This window comes from Dryas octopetala, chromosome 3 (assembly GCF_963921425.1).
Source record: "Dryas octopetala chromosome 3, drDryOcto1.1, whole genome shotgun sequence".
Lineage (NCBI taxonomy): Eukaryota > Viridiplantae > Streptophyta > Magnoliopsida > Rosales > Rosaceae > Dryas > Dryas octopetala.
Genome location: NC_141368.1, coordinates 28,247,424 through 28,268,823, shown reverse-complemented (window position 1 = coordinate 28,268,823; position 21,400 = coordinate 28,247,424). Strand labels below are relative to the sequence as shown.

At 36.4% G+C, this 21,400-nt stretch overlaps 1 protein-coding gene across 1 annotated transcript; it reads right to left on the bottom strand.

Annotated features, from left to right (window-relative positions):
* Nucleotides 1-8,022: 8,022 nt before the first annotated feature.
* On the bottom strand, nucleotides 8,023-20,620 carry LOC147292258 (uncharacterized). Its single transcript, XM_086235517.1, has 13 exons — nucleotides 20,295-20,620; nucleotides 18,815-18,989; nucleotides 17,715-17,784; nucleotides 16,101-16,297; nucleotides 15,298-15,373; nucleotides 15,122-15,205; nucleotides 14,953-15,032; nucleotides 10,443-10,569; nucleotides 10,133-10,192; nucleotides 9,980-10,030; nucleotides 9,728-9,886; nucleotides 8,923-9,055; nucleotides 8,023-8,553 (listed from the first exon to the last, which is right to left on the bottom strand). Exons 2-13 carry the CDS (start codon nucleotides 18,970-18,972, stop codon nucleotides 8,384-8,386), a joined length of 1,365 nt encoding a protein of 454 aa, XP_086091643.1. The 5' UTR covers nucleotides 18,973-18,989; nucleotides 20,295-20,620; the 3' UTR covers nucleotides 8,023-8,383.
* Nucleotides 20,621-21,400: the final 780 nt, after the last annotated feature.

The window sequence follows — 21,400 nt, the reverse complement described above, 5'->3', positions numbered from 1 at the left end:
AGAAGAACAAAAAAAAAAGTAAAATCACCCAAGAGATCGAATAAAATCTTTATAAGAAAAAGAGGGCTTTAATTTGTTGTAATGTAGGGTGTAGGGGTTATCTTGCTATCATAGCTAGGTTGTCACTTCCTTCATTTTCTTGTTGCCATCATTCATCATCGTCCTTCTTAGTTGTACAATTTTACATTTAATGGGGGAGTTCGTTGGTCCTATTCACGTAACAATATTTACATAACAAACTAACCATATATAATTTCCCCAAACCAGTTTGTTTTTGTCTATGAATTTTTGTTGTGACCCTCACATGTAAATTCCTCACATATCATGCATGTGGATTTATCCCACATTACGAAAGACAGGTCATATATGATGGTCACGTGTAATAATTTTGATAGTCATTTTTATTTGTGGGCAATTAATCTTGTTCATCCTTCCAAACTAGCACTGCAGACCACCAGTTGGGTCATTGGTAAACCACACTACACCAAGATTGACTTTTAAACGGCGTAAATTTAGAGGGTTCATTTGATGCTCGCTGTAAATAATTACTATTGACGATTATATAAAAATATATTAGGATTTTTCTCATTAATGACTTCTTATTTCTTGAAAGTTTGGGATACATTTTTTGGGCCATAAATTTGGGATGCTTTGAACAAGTATAAAAACCCAAAATATAAAAAATCTGCCTTTTTTTCATTTAAGAAAGTGCCTAATAAAGACAGCATGCCTTAACATTACGATGAACCTGAGGTGTTATGATTAACATTACTGTCATGGTTTACGGAGATGCACCCATAAATTATTTAGAAGTTGACAAGTAAAATAGCATTTGATTTGGTGTAGTAAGGATATATTAGTACATGTTCAGAAACTTCCTTACAGACTTTACAGTGACAAAACAACAAAAAAATAAAATAATTTATACTTCCACTAATAACTCTGTGTTGGTATATTTATTTTTCACAGTAGATATAATAAAAAAGCATTTGCATAAGTATCATGTTGTAAATTTTTTTAAGAGTCACTAAAGAACGATATCATGTGTTAGTGAGTGACAATAACATGTGCTAGAGACTGACAATGATATGTATAAATGAGTGATAACATTGCTATATAATAAGAAACAATTAACATTGGCGACTTAAAAACGGACCAAGATTTTTTTTGAGTGCTGCTATTCAGACCTAACTTTTTGATATGTAGCCCCAACACACTTTTTACACCCACCTTTAATTTAAGGCTTATTCGCGCCAATGCCCCCTGAAAGTAACTTCGACTTTCAATTTGCCCCCTGAAACTTTATTTCTCCCACTTTGCCTCCCGAATTTTACAAAAAACCATATTCCGTCAAGTCCGTTTATTCGTCCGTCAAAAATCCTACGTGGCGCTTACGTGGAAGGGGTAATTAGGTCTTTTACTCGACGCAAACCTGAATCACCCTGACATGTTGCCAACTCGGCTCCACATCAGCATTTAGTGGGACCCCCAACTGTAATTGAACCCATTTCCCTCCTAATTGGGGTTAAGTTGTAAACAGAGAAAATAAAGAAAATACAGAAATCGAAAGGGTTTGTGCAAATCAAAAGCAAGAAAATACAGAAATCGAAAGGGTTTGTGCAAATCAAAAGCAAAAGGGTTTGTGCAGAGCGAAAAGGAAGAAAGGGGAAGAAAGGGGTTTGTGCAGAGCGAAAAGGAAGAAAGGGGAAGAAAGGGGTTTGTGCAGATCGAAAAGGAAGAAAGGGGTTTGTGCAGATCGAAAAGGAAAGGTAAATCTCTGTAGAAGCTTCGATTCTACTGGAAGGAAAAGGGTGTTTCACAGTATTCTTGGGTGGAACATGACGGTGCTCAGGGAATACGGATCTGCTGGACCGATGGAAAGTAAGTGGGCATATATGGTTTTACTTTAGGGTTACACTTTGTTTGTATCGATGATAATGGTCCCAAACTTTTGGGTTTTTTTATTGCTCATCTCCATTATTGAGGCTGTGTTAGGGTTCCTTTAGTCTTTTTTTGTCGGTGGTCACATGTGCTCTTGTCTTTTAGGGCTATACTGTTTTCCTTTTGTCATTGACTGTTAGGTTGTAATTAATTTTGAAATTGATTAATAACCCAAAAAACATGTTTTTAATTGGACAAATTTCACTTTAATATGTCTTTTGCAGTTTAATATTTTGAAAACAACATCGACCTATTATATCATAATTTGTCATATTTGTTAGAATTCAAAAATGTGTTAACTTGGAGTGTGTTGTTGAATGAAGTGGTACTTGGTTTGTGAAATTTATTTGTGTGGATTTATGAAGGTAGTTACTTACAGTAATGAGGTTTTGTCTTTTTGTGTTATTTGTAGTTGGTCCAGAAGAGGTAACATTTAAAGTCTTTCATGGGGGTAAACTAGTGTGTATTGATGGCAACCTGAGCTATGTTGGTGGCAGTGTAAGTTGGTTTGACCACTGTTGTGTGGATTTTGTGTCATTGTTGGAGCTAAATGGCATGGCCAAACTGTTAGGCCATACCGATGTTGGTTTCTACATTAGGGCTGAGAATTCCATGGTTGAGATTAAAACTGACAAAATGATATTGGATTTAATTGAGGCAATACCATCTGGTAACCGTAGGGAGATTAGCCTTTATTTGACAGGAAATGAAAGGATACAAAGTGTGACACTAGATGAGTTATTGACAGATGTACTTGCCAATGTGGATGTTGAAGGTGCAGATATAGAAGATAATCATGGTGATGGGCCTGGTGAGGATGAAGATACTGATGGGCCTGGTGAGGATGAAGATACTGATGGGCCTGGTGAGGATGAGGATATTGGTGAGCCTGGGGTGGATGAGGATACTGGTGAGCCTGTGGTGGATGAGGATACTGGTGAGCCTGGGGTAGATGAGGATACTGGTGAGCCTGGGGTGGATGAGGATGATGCAAGTGATTCAGATTGGTATGATAGTGATTATATGGATAGTGGCTCAGAGCTGAATATTTTGAAAGAGGATGAGACACTGTATGAGAGTTATGTGGATCACACTGCACCTGACAGACCTGATTTGGAAGAGGATGAGCAAGTTTCAGATAGTACTCATTCTGATGGGATTGGCAACTATGAAGGGTCTTCTTCTGAATGTGATGATGTTGACAGCAGATCCAGGGGCAAACTCCCAAAGTTTGATATATCTAAATGTGTAGTCTTTAGACCTGAAGTTGATATGAAGAATGTGCAGTTCTGTTTGGGGCAAAGATATGCTACTGCAGATATATTTAGGGCTGCAGTAAGACAATATTCTATTCAGAATGAGAGAGAGTTAAAATTTTACAAGAATGACCCAGATGCTGTGAGAGCCATATGTGTCCATAAGAAATGTCCCTTTGTGGTGTTTGCATCAGCTATTAATGGGAGTGTTGATCTGATTGTGAAAACTTTAAAAGTTGAGCACAAATGCAGCAAGTCTACAAAAAATAGGGCTGTTAATTGCAATTGGTTGGCAACTAAGTATGCTTATCAACTTAGCTGCAATCCCAATTGGAATTTGCAAGGCTTCAAAGAGCAAGTGAGGGTTGAATGTAAGGTTAACGTTAGTGATTCACAGGTATATAGAGCTAAAGAGAAAGCAGCAAAAATTCTAGAGGGCACCTATACTGAACAATATGCAAACTTGTGGGATTATGCTGCAGAGTTGAGGAAGCAAAATGTGGGGACCACAGTTGTTATTAAATCAGAGCTAGAAGGTGAGAGTCCAAGATTTGAAAGGATTTACATATGTCTAGGAGCACTTAAGCAAGGGTTCCTTGATGGATGTAGACCATTCATAGTTCTTGATGGTTGTCATATCAAGGGTCCACACCCTGGTCAGATCTTGTCTGCTGTTGGGGTTGATGCCAATAATGGCATGTTCCCCATTGCTTATGCCGTGGTCGAGGTTGAAAATTATTCCACTTGGAGATGGTTTTTAGAGTTGTTAGCAGTGGACTTGTGTATTGAGCACTCTCATGCATATATCTTTATGACAGATAAGCAGAAGGGGTTGATAGATGCAGTTGGTGAGTTGTTCCCACATGCAGAGCATAGACACTGTCTGAAACATCTCTATGCTAACTTTAATACTCAACACAAGGGGTTAGCCTTGAAGCATCAGATGGAGAATATAGCAAGGGCAACCACACTGCAATGGTTTGATGCTGAGATGAAAAAGATGCTTGATATGGATGATGCAGCATTCAAGTGGCTCTGCGAGAAACTTGCAAAACATTGGGCTAAGTCCCATTTCAGCACAAATATCAAGTGTGACAAGCTCCACAATAACAACTGCGGAGCCTTTAACAAGGCTATACTAGAGGCAAGAGACAAGCCTATTCTGACTATGTTAGAGAGAATTAGGCTATATCTGATGTTGTTGACAGCAGGTAGGAGAGCACAAGTTGATAGGTGGAGGCATTCTGTAGGACCAAGAATCCATAAAATCATTGAGGATTACAAGAAAGAGGCATTCTGGTGCATTCCTAAATTGGTAGGGGAGAAAAAATACCAAGTGATGGACCACAACCAGAAGTCACACAGAGTGGACTTGGACAAAAAAACATGCAGTTGCAGGGTATGGGATCTTAGTGGCCTGCCATGTGTACATGCATGTGCTGCCATTAGTAACTTTCATAGTGAGCCTGAAGACTTTGTCACTGACTGTTATAAGAAAGAGACTTATGAGAGAACCTACAAGCCAATGATTGAGCCTATGACAAGCCATGACTTGTGGGTGAAGACTGGGGAGACCCCATTGATGCCACCAAGGTTTCACAAGCAACCAGGAAGGCCTAAGAAGGCTAGGATCAGAGCTCCAAATGAGCCCCCAAGACCTCCAAGTCAAGCTCATAAGCTGAGAAGGTTTAATATAAAGATAAGATGTAGCAGATGTGGGGATGAAGGCCACAACATCAGGTCCTGTCCTAAGATGAAGACTAGAGGCAGCAGTCAGGTAACCTATCTTGACTATGTTAAAGAATAATTGCGTAACTGGTTAGCCTATTTAGACAGTGATATTGGTATTTTGTTGTAGAGCACATCATAGGACGCATCCCAACAGAAAGGGCAAGCCACACAAAATCAGACTAGATCTTCAAAATTGACAGTGAGTTACGAATATTATCTATACTAGTTAATCCCATGCTTACTTGACAATAACAACTGTGGTATTTTGCTTGTGATGGTTACTTATGCAGGTTAAGAGGGGTGAAGGTCAGACAAGACCTACACAACAGAGGACCACAAGGCAGGCTGCAAGGTCATCACAAGCCCAATCACAATCTCAATCTCAAGCCCAACCTTCACAACCTCTTTCAAGCACTGCCCAACCTCCACAGTCCCAATCCAAGCAACCATCTACATCACAGCAAGAAAGTGGTCACAAGAGATACAAGTCTCCTGCAAAAAGGGTGGATTCAGAAGCTCATAAGAAGAAGTGCAAGAAGTTGTACATGAAGAAGAAGCCCTTCTGACTTTGGCATTTTTTATCCATGACTGACTTTTGCATTATGACATTTGGAAAATATTTTGGAAAGACAGTTTGTGAACAATTAAGGTTTTGGAAAGACAATTAGATATGTTTAGGGTGAGAGAGTATTTTGGAAACACAGTTTGTGAGCTCATTTATTTTGTGTATTTTGAGCTTGATGAAAAGTCAGTTTGTATTCAATCTAATTTGTGGCAGATACATATCTAAACCCATGTTTAAAAATAGTGTTCAATTATGCTCATACAATCACATTTACAAAAAAATGAGGTAAGGAAATACATATACTAAATTTCAACTTCATTGCCAAATAGAACATTACAAGGTTGAACCACTGCCAAGAAATGCAGCATTACATTACAAGGTTCAAATATAGGGGTTTTCTTTGACAAAATTTACAAGGTTCAAGATGAAGCCAGGACAAAAACTACATAGTACATTAAACCCCTAAAACTACCCAACAAACGTTGCAAATTCAAAAACCAGTTCCACATACACACTCTACCCCATCTGCCACACCAGACCAAAACAAATACACACAATGAAAAAACCCCACGACAAAATCAACCCAAACCACAGACATTTCTCCCTTGCTTTCCCCCTTGAAATTTGAGTTTCCAACCCTCCAATTTTTTTCAATAGCCCAGGTATGATAGTCTTCGCACGGTCGCAGATTTGAGGATCAAACCACTCAAAGAACCCACAGCCTTTGGACCTCTGCACCAACACCAACAATAAATCAAACCCATTTTCCATTTTGTATACACAAAAATTAGAAATTTTAAAGCTCAAATACCTACCACCGAAGATAGTGGACAACAATGAAACCTTCTTCCTGGGTGGCGGTCAGTCCAAGAAGTTGAAAATCGAGCGGCCCTGTCACAATAGCAGCGAATCTGTTCTCCCCTAGCACCCACAGCACGCTGCCTACTGCTTTGGTGGCTCAAGTTGCTCATGGCGGTGTAGAGGTTTTGAGAAAGATGAAGAGAAGTGTACAGGATAAAAGAAAGAGCAGATTTTTAGGGCTTAGATTAAGGAACTGGAGGGAAAAGTGGCTAAATTAGGAGGGAAATGGGTTCAATTACAGTTGGGGGTCCCACTAAATGCTGATGTGGAGCCGAGTTGGCAACATGTCAGGGTGATTCAGGTTTGCGTCGAGTAAAAGACCTAATTACCCCTTCCACGTAAGCGCCACGTAGGATTTTTGACGGACGAATAAACGGACTTGATGGAATATGGTTTTTTGTAAAATTCGGGGGGCAAAGTGGGAGAAATAAAGTTTCAGGGGGCAAATTGAAAGTAGAAGTTACTTTCAGGGGGCATTGGCGCGAATAAGCCTTAATTTAAAAAATTTAAAAAATTTAAAAACTTATTAGTACACCCAACATTTTTTTCAAAAATATCCTTACTAAAACCCAACAAACAAACTTAACCTATTCATGTTGTTTATACCCAACACCAACACCATCACCACCACCCAACACCCAATGCCAATACCTCACCACTCACCACCCAACACCACCACCCATTGCCCTCTACATCAAAAAATTTATTTTTGGACTGCATTAATAGTTTGAATCCTAGTTGTTTAATGTTGAATTTGAACACAAAGGGAAGAGTTTTGGAAAAAAAAAAATTTCGGATTTTGTTCGGCATTGGTTAACCGAACAAGTATAAAGATGTTCGGCAACAAAGCAACCGAACAGGTAGAAGGATGTTCGGCGGCGCACAACCGAACGGGTAGAAGGATACTCGATTGGCAACCACTGAACACCTTTTTTCTAAATTTTTTAGAAGTGTTCGGTAATCTATAGCCGAACGTACAACACTATGTTCGGTGTTTATTGTCGAATGACTCATAACATGTTCGGCTCTAGTGTGCCGAACATGTTGCGATTTCATTTTTTTGAAAACAAACACTTGGTCTATTAAAACTCAAAAGAATATGAAAATACTTTATTCAAAGCTAGACTCCCAAACCACAATATAATCATCCATTCGTCAATATTAAACTTGTTTGCATCAATATGGAGAGTATTATAGTATGTTTAAAGTTTTGATAGAGTTTTTGATAGAGTTGAATGACAATGTGAGTAGAGAATTGATGTTGGGTATAAGTTCAAGTTAATTTAATTTAATAAAATTTTTATGTTCTTGAAGGTCAATTTACATTAGGATAGAATTGAAAATTACATTTTTATTAAAGTGTTGGAAACATAAATAAGAAAGTTAGGTCCGAATAACGACACCTTTTTTTTTTTCTCGTTTTGTCTTTGAGGGTTGCGTTCTGTCATCATCTCTTAGTGACCTAAAATAGATTTTCTATAGTTTACTAATTTTTCTTTGTTATTTATTACATCTAGGTTAAATATTAGATCGAAAGAAAACTCGTTCATCTAGTTGGACAACAAAAGAGTCGCAAGCCCTGCTGTTTTTTCAAGAAGATTCAGATCGATGGTGCCAGTACACTTTAATATGGTGAAAACCACTTGCATACAATTAGACATCCAATGATTGACACAAACAAACGGAAGAATTCTAAATATCTAAAAAATATCTCTATTTATAGTATTTACAGGTTCCTAAACAGAAAAATTGTCTGACTACTAGTAATAGGCCAATGCCATCTCCAAACTAAAACTTCCTTGAGTTGATGGAATACAGCATAACAATTATACACACAACTTCCTACAGTCATGGCAACAATGTCTTCAATTAAAGAATTAAAAGCAGAAAAAAAAAATAGTAAAGAATTAATGGCTTTGTTGCCGCAATCAATAGTCTACCAAGCTTTATATCAGCATGAGCTTAAAATAACAAATGCCCAAACATACCACCAAACTTCGCCTCAAATCAGGTTTCTCATGCATGGGCACTACATCAATAGAGGCTCCATTAAAGTTTTACATCTAGCAGGTTGGAGTTTCATGGTGGATGTAACTGCCACAGAGACGAGTGCACAAAATGCCGGAACAAGACCCAAACCAAATCGTGTAACTGAGATGCTGACATGATTTGAATGGTTTCCTTGTATAATTGAAGTAGCTGCATATATGTAAACGATTACAAATTGGGAACCAACTATTGGCATAACAGAAGTCATGATTTTTCAGAGGAAGTGGGAAGTGAGTGAGGGAGGACTTTTGGAAGCACAATTTAGTAGTGTGAAGCTATGTATGTGTGTGTATTCTCTTTGCATGAGAATTTCGATAGAGTACACACATCTAAAAATGATTGGATCCCAGCACAGAAACAATTTCATAAATCCAATTCAACAGAAGAAAATTACAACGTAAAACAAAAAATAAATATCCCTTGGCACAAATATATACATAATAGCTCTATAAAAGCAGATGAGCTCAGGCATATATTTCATATAGCAAACGATCTACGAAATTATCACAAAAAACTTACTTTGATATGACTGAAGAACAAATAAGGCAAGCCCACATGAGATTTTGTCCAAGAAGCTTAACGATCCACATACAAATGCACAACCATTGAGATCTCTATCAATTAAAACACTTTGCATGCTTATTCCAGTCACCTGTTGCATGATTTAATCCAAATTTATCAGAAAGTACTAAATTAAAATGGATTAGAAATGGCAGTGTGTTTCAAAATAATTACTAAACACTAACAATGAAAACTCTTGCTTTCTTGACCAAAGGAATCTAATCTTAAGCTTCAGAATCAGAAACAGCCAAGAGTAAACTGAAAAATTTTAATCCTTAAAGATTACTTCAAAACAATGTACATTGTTCTTCAGGTTTGAGTTATCTGAAATTGTCAAATCCACAGTACAAATTAAACCTACATGACTGAAACATCTATCATCTTCTACATTGTCAAAAAAATATGATAAACAACAATCAGCTGGAAGAGATATGATATATCTCCACCTTTGTAAGGGCAGTGTGTGCCTACATGTACTTTTACATTTGTTTGGAATATTAGTGTTAACATAGTTCATATTTCTTTGGTTGGACCAATTCAAACCCTAATCCCAAAGAATCAAATGACTTAATTTTGAATTATTCTATTCAACAATCATGACAATAAATTCATTATCTTCCTTGTAAAATGCAATAACTTGAAAATAACTGGAATATAATAGCACCAAATTTCACATCATACCACCATTAAGGGAATAAATGCAATGACAATGACTTCAAAATTTCATAAAGGGAATATAATAGCACCAAATTTCATATCATACCACCATTAAAGCGTTTGCTATGCCAATAAAAATGGATATAATGTACATGAAAGAACTCATGCTTCTAGGTAAAAACAGGATCGCTGCACCACAAAAAATCCAAACAATGGCTCCAGCAGAATAGTAGGCCTTCAAGAGTCGTCCAGTCCATGGAATCTCCTATAATATGAATGTTTAATGGTTAGATATCAACACAACAAAGTACATATGAATCATATAATGATTCTAACAAAACAGAATTTGCAAGGGGACCTGCAGTACTACAGATACGAGGAAGCTGCTTATGTAGATGATTGCTGGAACCTATTACCATCAATAAGACAAAAAAAATCAGTCTTACATTCCTTGAAAAATAAATAATTTCTAAAATAATAAGAAATATAATATTCATAACTTTGTGTGTACCACTGCTTTAGCTGATTGTGCCATCCGCAGATCATCTATAACATAGAATGCAAGATAAGCCTGCGGGAAACAAAGCCACCTAGATGTAAGAACTGCAAACATTTAACACCAAAATTTGGCAAGTACTTCTATTCTAGGGAAATAATATTGCAAGGTGGTTTCCTAGGAAACTACCTATCATAAGGAGTTCTCTACTGGGATGCTCAAGAATATCAGCTATCTACTTCTTACTAAATAAAGTGAAATTGAAATTGTTCTTTTCATGAAGAAAACAATCATCACACAGAGGGAGAATAAAAAGTGTGCTGACCTGTGAAACATTGACCACTAGTCTAGTAAGAACATAAACAACAGCCACCTGATAATATAGAACTCTCTTGAACCAGTAAGTCCATGAAATCCTTGAATAACTATTTCCTTGTATGCCTACTTTTAATCTGCGTATGAAACAAAGTTGACTGTTCAGATTAACAATCAGCAGTTTGAAAGTTATAATATTTTATAACAATTAAATCCAAGATCATACAACAAAAGTGCACACATGCCTAGCACCATAGAGAATACTAATGCTGTAGAATTTCTGATACCAATTGATGAAGAAAGGAAAGAACAGAGGAGAGAATAGAGTAAATAAAGAGCAGAACTAGAACAAGAAGAAAGTTAGGGTGAACCCAAACCACTATTCTTAATCAATTTCAATCATTTCCAAAAGTCAGAAACTGCCACTACATATTGGCAATCCATTAATAATAAAATACTTGAGAATACCTCAATATAATAGGAAACAAAATAATTAGACCCTGAATTATTATATAAAGCCAAATTTTAATAATTAACCCCCTAAATTATAATTATAATAAATTAAATTAAATTAAACTAACTAATTTGGATCATTATCTTTCATTATTCTCTCGTCGATAGACAAGACTCGATGTGAAACATAAGCATCGTCAAACTTGGAAGTTGAGACAAACTTCTCTCCTAGAATGTGGGAGCAGCGCCATTAGCAACAAAGTCTTTCTTGTTAGCCACATAGCTAAATTGATCAAGAATGATAAAATCAGTGGTTGAGAAAGTTCCCATTACAGGGTCATCAAACATTTAACTTCTTCAATGGCATTGTCTTCTAGTTGAAAGTAGCTTCAGCTTCCTTGTCTTCAATGTGATAACTTGCTTGCTCTTGCACGGTTACCTCATTATCTTCTACAATCCCAGCAACCATGGTCTTGGTTCTGTCAAAAGCTTTTTTGTTCTTCATGACAGGTTTGAATAGGAGATAAGAATTCTTGCTCCACATATTCTTAAATGATCTTCTCATTTTCAATAGTTGTCATTGCCCCATAGATATTTCCTTATTAAAAATTTTCTTTTTAATAGAAGAGAAATTTGTTCTTTGATGTCTTTCAAATTTTCATCAAGGATTTCACCAACCAAAGAACTCAATTCAGAACTAGTTCCATCCATTAAATCGTCGTCAAAAAATTTTGTTATTTCAATGAGATCTAATCAATATAATATTTCTCATCAAGTTGAGTTTCTATTGTGATGGTAAGGTAGGGTCAGTGACATATCTGAAACATTCATTATTGTAAAACTATATATCCATAAGACAGCAAACATCATCAATACAAAATCCCTATGACTCAATTATAGCTGAAAGCATTAAACAACATCCTGGTATGACTGATCCGAAACTGAACCAACTGACTTTCATAGTCCGACTGTAACTACATACCATAAGGAAACGAACTTGTTATAACTTCATTCTTTCTATGTAAGAGATATGATGAACTATAACCAAGAGAATTAGAGTTGGCTTAACTCCTCATGCCCAAACACTCAGAAAGTCAGAACCCACATTTGTGTGAACATTTTTTGTTGGCTTTATGTCTTTTTCCTAGCCCATAATTGACTCCAAGGAAATCGAAGCAGATGGGAGGCAAAAATCAGAAGAAACACACTGGAGTATGCTGCTACTATGCCAGTGCGTGGATACTGGTGTGACGGCACCTTCAATGGCGCTGGGAAGGCTCAGGTTATGTAGATTAGCAGTGAGTCCAATTGTACCCTCATCTCTTGGAAGCAATGCGTGGAGACACTAGAAAACCAAGATTGGCAGTGACTCGTGGAGACACCGTAATATTCTTAAGGTAAGTGACTTCAGAGATAAGCTCTTAAAGGTAGTGTATATCTCTCACCCTATCAATGTAATGAAATTGATGCAAGCTTCATATGCATTGTTGGTCATTGCCTAACAGTTTAAGTCTTTAAGCTTTTGGGGTCTAGTTGTAGTCTAACATGGTACCAGATCCTTGGTTTATAGGAGGTCATGGGTTTGAAACCTCCAATCCCCATTTCTGACTTCTTTGTTGGTTTGCAATGTGCAGGGTGGGGCTGCACCTATATCTTTCCTTGTCTACGTTTCTTTCCCTCACCACTTGTAGGATGGGGCTGCACATGTAGGAGGGAGTAAGTTTGATATACATTGTTGGCTCATTCCCTAACAGCTTAAGCTTTTGGGGTCTAGTGATAATCTAACAGTGGAAATGGACTTTCCTAAATGGAAGCCTTTGTATATTCTCTTATTTCTTGAATAAATTGCAACCTTACACCTTTACAACATTTGTACAAGACTGCTCTCCCTTTCCCGCTAAGTTACAACTATTAACGAACTGATAACAATTTTTTCAACTAACTCCAACTACACAACTACTAACTGGCTTACTTGGCACACCGACTTAGTATCCATGAAGTCAGGAAATTGACAGGCAAAAAAATTCATATGCTGCACTACTGGTGAAGAATTAGACCAGTGAATTTTCCCTCTTGGCCACTGGAGCATTTCCCTCCTACCAGTTTTCTACCAAAGCCACCGACACCACCAAACAATCCCACCAAAGGCTCAAAGCCCACCAATGGCAGTTCCTGACTGAAACAATAGAATGGCCACTATTCTTCTTGAGTTGGAAGACAATAAAAATAGGGTGAATTTGAGAACCAGGTGGCAACTGCAATTTATAAGCAACGGAACCAATCTTAACCACTAAGAGAAAAAGGAAAAATAGGCTTCCGCAAATGGCCATTGTCTTTTTCCGATAAGGTTGAAGCCTCAAATACACCCAATCTCGCACTCTAAAGATCTTCAGTACTGTTCTAGTCAGCATTTTGTTTATCCTATGATGTGCCTGATGATAGTTTTCCTTATGCATCTGAATCTTCACTTCTTTGCTGCAAAAAATCATCCACAGCAATGACCACTGATGTTGATTACCTAGAACAGCCACCAGGAGGACAATAGGCTTGTTTGGAAATTGGTATTGTACCACCGCTCAGCTCATGATGACCACTTCACCAGCCATGTGGTTTATATCCTGTCATGCATCAAAGATAGGCTTCTAAACAGGCAATAGGCCTTTCTGTTTGGCCATCTGGTTGAGGATGGTAAGCTGTGGACATATGCAATTTAATACCCAACTGTTTGAATAAATCTTACAAAAACGTACTAGCGGAACTTTTATACGATCAGTAACCAATGCTACAGGAATGACAGGGAGCTTATCAACCATGTTTTAAAAACAGTGTATGGATGACATTGAGCTAAAAAATGAGCATTTTTAGTAAGTCTATCAACTACATTCTTACACTCGGATTTTGGCAACTCCTTAGTGAAATCAATACAAACATGACTCCAAGCTTGCTTAGGGAATAGCTAGTGGTTGTAACAATCCGATTCAAATGTTCCAGCTTATTTCTTGGACAAATGTCGAAAGAGCTAACCAGCTGCTGAACAGAAGACTTAAGGTTTGGCCAGTAAAAATACTGTCCGACTCTCTTATATTTTAAGTGGCTTGGATACCAGCATGCCCCCTAATTAATGAGGAATGCATGGTATCTAATACTCAAGCTCTGAAATCCCCATGAATAGTAATATAAAGCTTCTTCCTTCCATCTTAACAACCCACTGTTAACAATATGAGAAATTCAGCAAAGAATGCGAAGACAACACCAGTTTAGAGATAGAAGCTTCAGCATGAAGATCATTGTCATAACTATCCTGCACCTCTTCAAACTATGAAAGCACAAAAACTAGCTTGACACCCCACATGAATTTTTGCCACCCTGGAGAGTGCATCAGCTGCTCGAGAATGAATATTAGCAGTTTATGGGTCGCATGCACATGCACATGATGGCCGGGTCCTATAGAATGGATTATGATCAAAAGATCAGCACTGGTGGATTAGAGGTAGGCTCTACTTCCAAGCGGTATATGTGTGAGTTTCTGTAAAAATGACGACCATAAGGTTCAGATTGAATTCTGAAAAGTCTTGAGGCGATTGAGATATTTACTGCTAGCAAATTGAAGTTGGCTTGAGATACCATTTGGTGCAGCAAAAAAAGGCTTTAATAATAAATTATCAGAGATGGGGAAAGAACATAGGAGAAAATAGAGGATATAGGGAGGATATCTGAAAAAAAAAAAAACGAATCAAGGCAAGCTCAAATCCATTCTCATACTCAATTTCAATCATGTGCAAACAGTTTAATTTAAAATCAATGTCAAAATAATAATAAACTAAATAGTAAATACCATAATAGAAACCTTAATCATTACACCCTAAATTATTATAAATAAATCCAAACTAATATTAACCCTCTACATTCTAATATTAGTAAGTCAATAAGCTTAATTTCTATACTTAAAATAAATATAAATATTCTTCTTGCTTCCCTCATAAAAAATGCATCTTAAATTATGAAAAATGATATTTAAAATCGATATTTGAAGAACATAATGAACTGAAAAAAAAGAAATAGCAAACCTTGGCTCTTTGGTTCCGAGATGAAATATACCCACAAAGCAGCAGCCTATGAAAATTGACAAATATGCAATCCAGCGGTACTGCTCATTCGTGAAAGTGATGTGATGGGCATGCTTAAAGAGAAGCTCTTAATATGGGTAAAACAGAACTTCTTGGGCAATAAACATACCTGATTTTCAATGTTGGCATGTGTTCTTGCTTTAGTGACACCAAAGACTATTACAGCAACTGCATACAGGCTGAGGTTGGCAACCTTTAAAAAGGTTCAAAACATTTCAATCAACACATACACAACACAAGACATGGAGCTGAAAATTAATACTAAATATTCAACGGGAATCTAACCATATTAAAAGCATTTCGGCAGCTAGCTAGCACCACTCTGCTTGTTGAATTCAGCGTAATGCAATTCAACATAGACCTTCAACATAACAGTTACTGTTCATAAGTGTTTAGATATTTCAAAGCCAAGATAACATGCCTTTTCACTTAATGCTCCAAGCTTAATGCATTTCACAAAATCCCTCAGTTCACTTAGGGCACGTTTACTAACATGGAATGGGAGTGGAAAGAATAGGAGCCACTCCCATTCCACTCTAACCCTATGTTTACTTACATTTGGGAATCAAAAAGTACGTGGGCCCACCCCAAAATCAGTAATCACATCGCTCGTCTTTCAGCAATCACACTCCTTGAGGGGGACTTGGTATTGATTCCCATTCCACTTGGGGGTCATAACTTCATACCAAAATTACCCTCAAACTCTTTTAGTGGTAACCCCAAAATACCCATTAAGAAAATAAAACTTTTTTAACAACCCTCAAACTTTTTAGTAATTAAACTAGTTTTGATTCTAATTCATGATCATGAGTAAACAGAGAAGTGGGAATCAACATCATTGTCATTATGATTCCAGATGGTTAGTAAACGGCTTAAGGGGAATGACTCCTCCCCACTCCAATTCCTTCTCTCCCATTCCTTTTCCACTCACATTTCATGTTAGAAAACATTCCCATAATGCAATCATGAACTATTCTAAACCTCTCCAGCAGAATCTTTTACAAATAAATGATATATGCATGAACAGAGAAAAATAAATAAAAACCTAAATTGATAATGGAAACAAGTAACTTATAGGAAGTACTTACATGTGTGAAACCTGAGTGGCAGCCCAACCCATGTTAAAGATAGCAGCAAAAATGCTGTAACCAACAGTTCGCAATGCCGATGAAGAGGTACCAAAAATTTTACAAGGTATGCAACCGCCAAAAACGGAAGAAAAAGAAATAGCAACCAAAACAGAGCCTGCACCATGCCACCATTTGAAATGTCCAAATCTGTCTATCTATCAAGTTAAAAATAGAAATAGAATGTTATTTCAAAAAAAAAAAAAAAAAGGGGGGGGAGGGTTGCAATCACCTAAACTGAAAAGAAAACGGACATGTAAAATGTTAATTAATGAATTGGTATGGTTTCAATCTTTTGGAAAATAGAATAGGTGGATCTATCAATGAAGTCTGTACTTGCTTCTAAATAAATTTGCATAATGTATTTTCATGTGGTTATATAACATTGTTCTCGAATGCCTCTGTATCTACCACTAAACTCAAGTCAGCTCCAATTAGCTATTGGGTTGATTCAAGTGGAAAGTTGGAGTGTGGATAATTTATGTCATATTGAAGGGGGCATTTGACAACATATTTGAAGGACATTAAATAAATACACCTTCATTCAAACAATTACTTCTCATCAAAGATATGTCAGGCACATACTGAATTTCTGCACTCCTACCAAAATTTAAGAAAAACCATAGGGTGACTTTTAAATAACCAGGTCCACCACCGATGTCAAATTGACTCTTCATCTATACCAAAAATTTCTGTTGGCACTTAAGTTATGTGATGAAGTGATAAAGTACGATTATTTATAAATGAGAACATTTTCATTTTAACTTACCTAAGTAACTGTATATATCCTACACAGCCCAAAGCTTTGTTTCTTTCTATATGAGAACATCAAGATAAATGATCAAACCTCTCAATCAAACTCAAACTGGGTTCTTTCTAGCAAGCTTGTTCTCCCCCCACCCCCCTCCCCCCCCCCCCCCAAAACAAAAGTATGTGATACTTGGAGCATGTACCCATATCTAAAACCCAAAGCTTGTCCAGAAATACATATGGACCCAAACAAGAAATAAAAAAAGTGATTCGATATTATAATTTCATATTCCAATATCATGATAGAAGCATAGAAGCAAACGCACAAAATTTAAGCCAGGTAAAATGACAAGCCAAGAAAAAATCCATGTGAAGTGCAACCAACAATTACAGAAGAATAGAAGTTGAACACAATACAAAGAACAATATTTCAAAAATAATGTTACACATGCTAGTTCAGGTTTCAGTGTTAAACACTATTTACTCCTTCAATGACTTTAGATTCGTATACCTGCAAAACAAAGATTCTTATATACCGATACTAGTGAGAATACATGTATGACGTGTTATTTCAGAATTTCCACATAGAATTTTCATAAACCAACACCAACATTTTCATTTTAGGAAATCATAAATTAACCAACACTCAGTCAGCATGTTTTTCGACAATACTAACTCATTCATTGATTAATGCCGAACGAGTAGATAAGAACAAGTATCAGAATGTAAGTTGAAGAAGCAACAGACAAGATAAGAATATCAGATTTGTTTGCTCTACAATAACTAATCATCATGCGTGTATGATATCATTTAGTGTCAAGATACCAGTTCACCAGCAAATATGGTTGCAAATCCATCAGCCACTTGACCAGAAAGCATAACAGTAGCAGCATCCCTAAATAAAAATTTACAAAGAAATAACAATTATGGACACAAAAAAAATGGAGTACACCTTAAGAAAACAGATTTGTAAAGCTCAATGATAAAGAAACAAAAAAGAAAATAATTAAAAGAACACTGAAACTATGAGATGGTAATAGAATACAGAGACATAATTAAAATTATCTTTCTTAGTGCAAACTTAGACCAACAGATCTTTCCTATCACAGCAACCAATATTTTGGAACAGTGTAAATAAAACTTTCTTCATGCTCTGCATCCAAATAGACACTTTGTAATATAATATCTTGTTAGTTTTTGAAAGCTTCATAGACATCCAAGCTCATCCACCATAATCTGTATGCATGTATGTGTAGGATGATGGTTGTCTTGGTGGCTCAATTTAATGCAATGGATGACAAAAGGCTTATAATATAGCTAGGGTGGTGCAAATTTCTTTGAAACTAAAGAAGAAAACCATGAATTTGCAGGAGGCAACTGAACTGAGAATAAGGAAAGATGTTTTCCAACTATTTGACTTAGCCTTTCTATTGTCATGGTAATACTCATACGCCATCAAGCCAAATGCCTCTATATATGAATCAAAGAATCCATTGCATTCATCTGAAATTTAACTCTCTATCAAGGTAGAGAGTGTTTGTCTTTACTGGGTTTTGAGAGGATGAGCTGAGAGGGGAGTACAAGGGTTTAAGGGCTTGGGTTTGGGATATTGAACTCGAGTGGTTTAAGCTTGTATTGTTGTTCTTAATTTAACTTATAAATATAGATAGGATCATGCCCCATAGACGTACCTAAAGTTAAGTGGGAACCTGTAAATATATGTGCTGTCTTTTGTGTGCTCAACATATTTTATTTATTTTCGTAATTTGTAACGACCAAATTGCTTCAACATTTTGTATGTACACATTTTTATTGCATTTCAATGTAAGCAAGAATAAACATGCCAATGTTTGTGCACAAAAATATACATACAGATGTAAGACCAGGTAGATTGTAGAAAGAACGTGCAACTACATGATGTGTACCTTGGGGACAGTCCAATATCTGTCAAGAACAATAAGAGATATGTAAACCAACACGAAGCAGTAATGTCATTGAGCATATGCCCCACACCATAATAAAAGACAGAACGTCTTCCAAGGGGTTTGGCGACTGAATCATCATCTTCAGTGACACTACCCATAACAAACTACAGGAAACCTGCAATTATAGTATGCATTAAGCTTATGAGAGAAGTAACCCCAAGTTAGAATAGCAAAATTCTATTGTATTGAAATTTTACGTTCTCATCTTTTATCCATGTAAAGCAAGCCATACTATTACCAGCTTTTTCTTATTTTTCTTTTTACGAAAGAACATAGTTCTAAATATTTCTCTACAAATCCATTGAATTGCTCCTTGTTTTGCGAGCAAAAGAAATTAAACTTTTGGTATATTGATCTCATAAATTTTCCAATTGGCCACCCAAAAATATAAAATCATGAGGAGAAGTTATTATATCCTTATAATTCATAATTTATTTAATACTCAAAGTTCTGCAAAATAACTCCAAATAAATAAAAGAACTCTGATGAGCTCAAACAAAACTCTAAAATATTGATTTTAGCATAACCAAACTGAAAATAGGCATGCATATTAAGTACAAAAAAACAGGAAACATAACAAGAAACAATGAGAGTGACCCCAAAAAAAAACCTCTTCTATAAGAAGAGGAAGGAGGGCTTTTGGTTGCAGGAAGTCGAATGTTCACATTGAGCAGAATTCTTCTTAATTATATTAGTTTCATCTAGAAAGCTTCTCTAATTTTTCACATTGAAAAATTGAAATCCAGTGAAGAATGTGAAATATGTCGAGAACATGATATAGTGACACTTTAGTAGAAGTGCAGTGTTGTGTAAACTGATTCTAAATCTGTAATCCTCAGAGCAATTTCCAATTCAACAATACATTGTTGCAGAAAAGGGTCCAAGATTTAAACCAAAAATGATCATTCTCACATGGAACTCTTCCCCCTTGTGACAGACAATCATATCAAGTTTTCGATGCTTGGTGTCACACCAATCCAATAAGTAAACATCATATTTTATGTTCTTCGGTTCAATTTCAGTCACGAATATTACTAATCAAACGAAATCATCAAAGTTAATATATTAAGATTTCAAGAGAAGTTAATATATCCATGCATACATTCACATATCCACCGTTGACAAGAGGCATACCCCCGTAAATTAGCATATAAATTAATAATTACCTAAAACTCACTAAATTTGGTACTTGAAGGGCTCTACAGAAGATAAAGAAACACTACTATAGAACTAAAAACAGAGCAAAGGAAGAAGAAACAAGAAATTGCATATCCAGAAAGAAAAAGCGAAAAAGTCTATGAATCTGAAAGAAAAAGCAGAAAAAGCGACGTCGAATGTTATTGGCATGGAAAACAAAGAAGTCTATGAATCTGAGAGAAACTTGCAAATGGAAAGGAATCAAGGAGAGAGCCACCCATACCTATAAAGTATAAACTGTTGTTGTTCTTGAATGTTGGGTGGAAACTGAAGAGAGAGAAGACCCAGAAGAAAGTGATGAAACATATACGGCAGTCCGGGTCTTCGAAGATGATATCTAAAGTGGGAGGTATAATCTTCTTCTGTTATCTCAAGTGAGGAATTCTTTTGTTGTTTTCTCAACAAAGTTGTTCTCTTTTTTTTGGTTAGTGTGTGCCGCCATTAGGCCCATAACCGACCTTGGAAACATGAAGCGGTAGAATCGAAAAGTAGTAAAAGACAGTCTTGTCCCCTCAAAAATCTAACTATAGGCTCCAAACCTTGCGGCACAAGATGAAAGTGAAGTGGTTGTTGACCAACTGAACTGACCAAGAAAAACCAAAACCAAATGAAAAGTGAAGGATATCCCTGTCTTTGTGGTGCTGTTGCTTGTTCACACTGTGTGCCGGGTGCGGCTTCTTTTGTCTTGACCTGACAAATGCTAATTCGAACCGTTGGGAGTTATTGAACCCAACAAGAACAAAGTAAAAGGAAATTTCAAAAATGGGAAAAGCATCCTACTTGTCTAATCTAACATCTACTAATGGAATGGAGGGGAGGTGGTGGGATCCCACTTTGTTCCACTTCAACAACCAGTCCTTCCAAGATTTGAAGGACAGACGAGAGACTATGTTGTAAAGTTGCAACTGCCGGGCATCATCGTCAAATTAAATATGGATATGGACCCCGGGACTAGTGGATTTTCTTATTCTTTTGGCTTTTTCTCTAAGGGGTTGAATTTGGAACCTCACCAATGTATGAAGAAATATTACTAGACCGATATTATATAAGCACTTCAATCTCTTTCCTATTATTTCTCAAATTTGAGTAAGTTTAAGCACGATAGTAAATATTGGTGCAAAATATGTAAGATGATGTAAGGGAAACTTCATTAAATGTACCTTTTAAATACAACTCTTATTTTTTTTAATAATAATGCTAGTTGTCCCACATTTTTTTTCCCACATTTGTATCTCACATGATGTGTCATTATTTTACTGGAATGGTATTTCTTTTTTCTTTTTTAGGTTTTATTTTTTAATTTTTAGTATCCAATGTATGAATGCCATG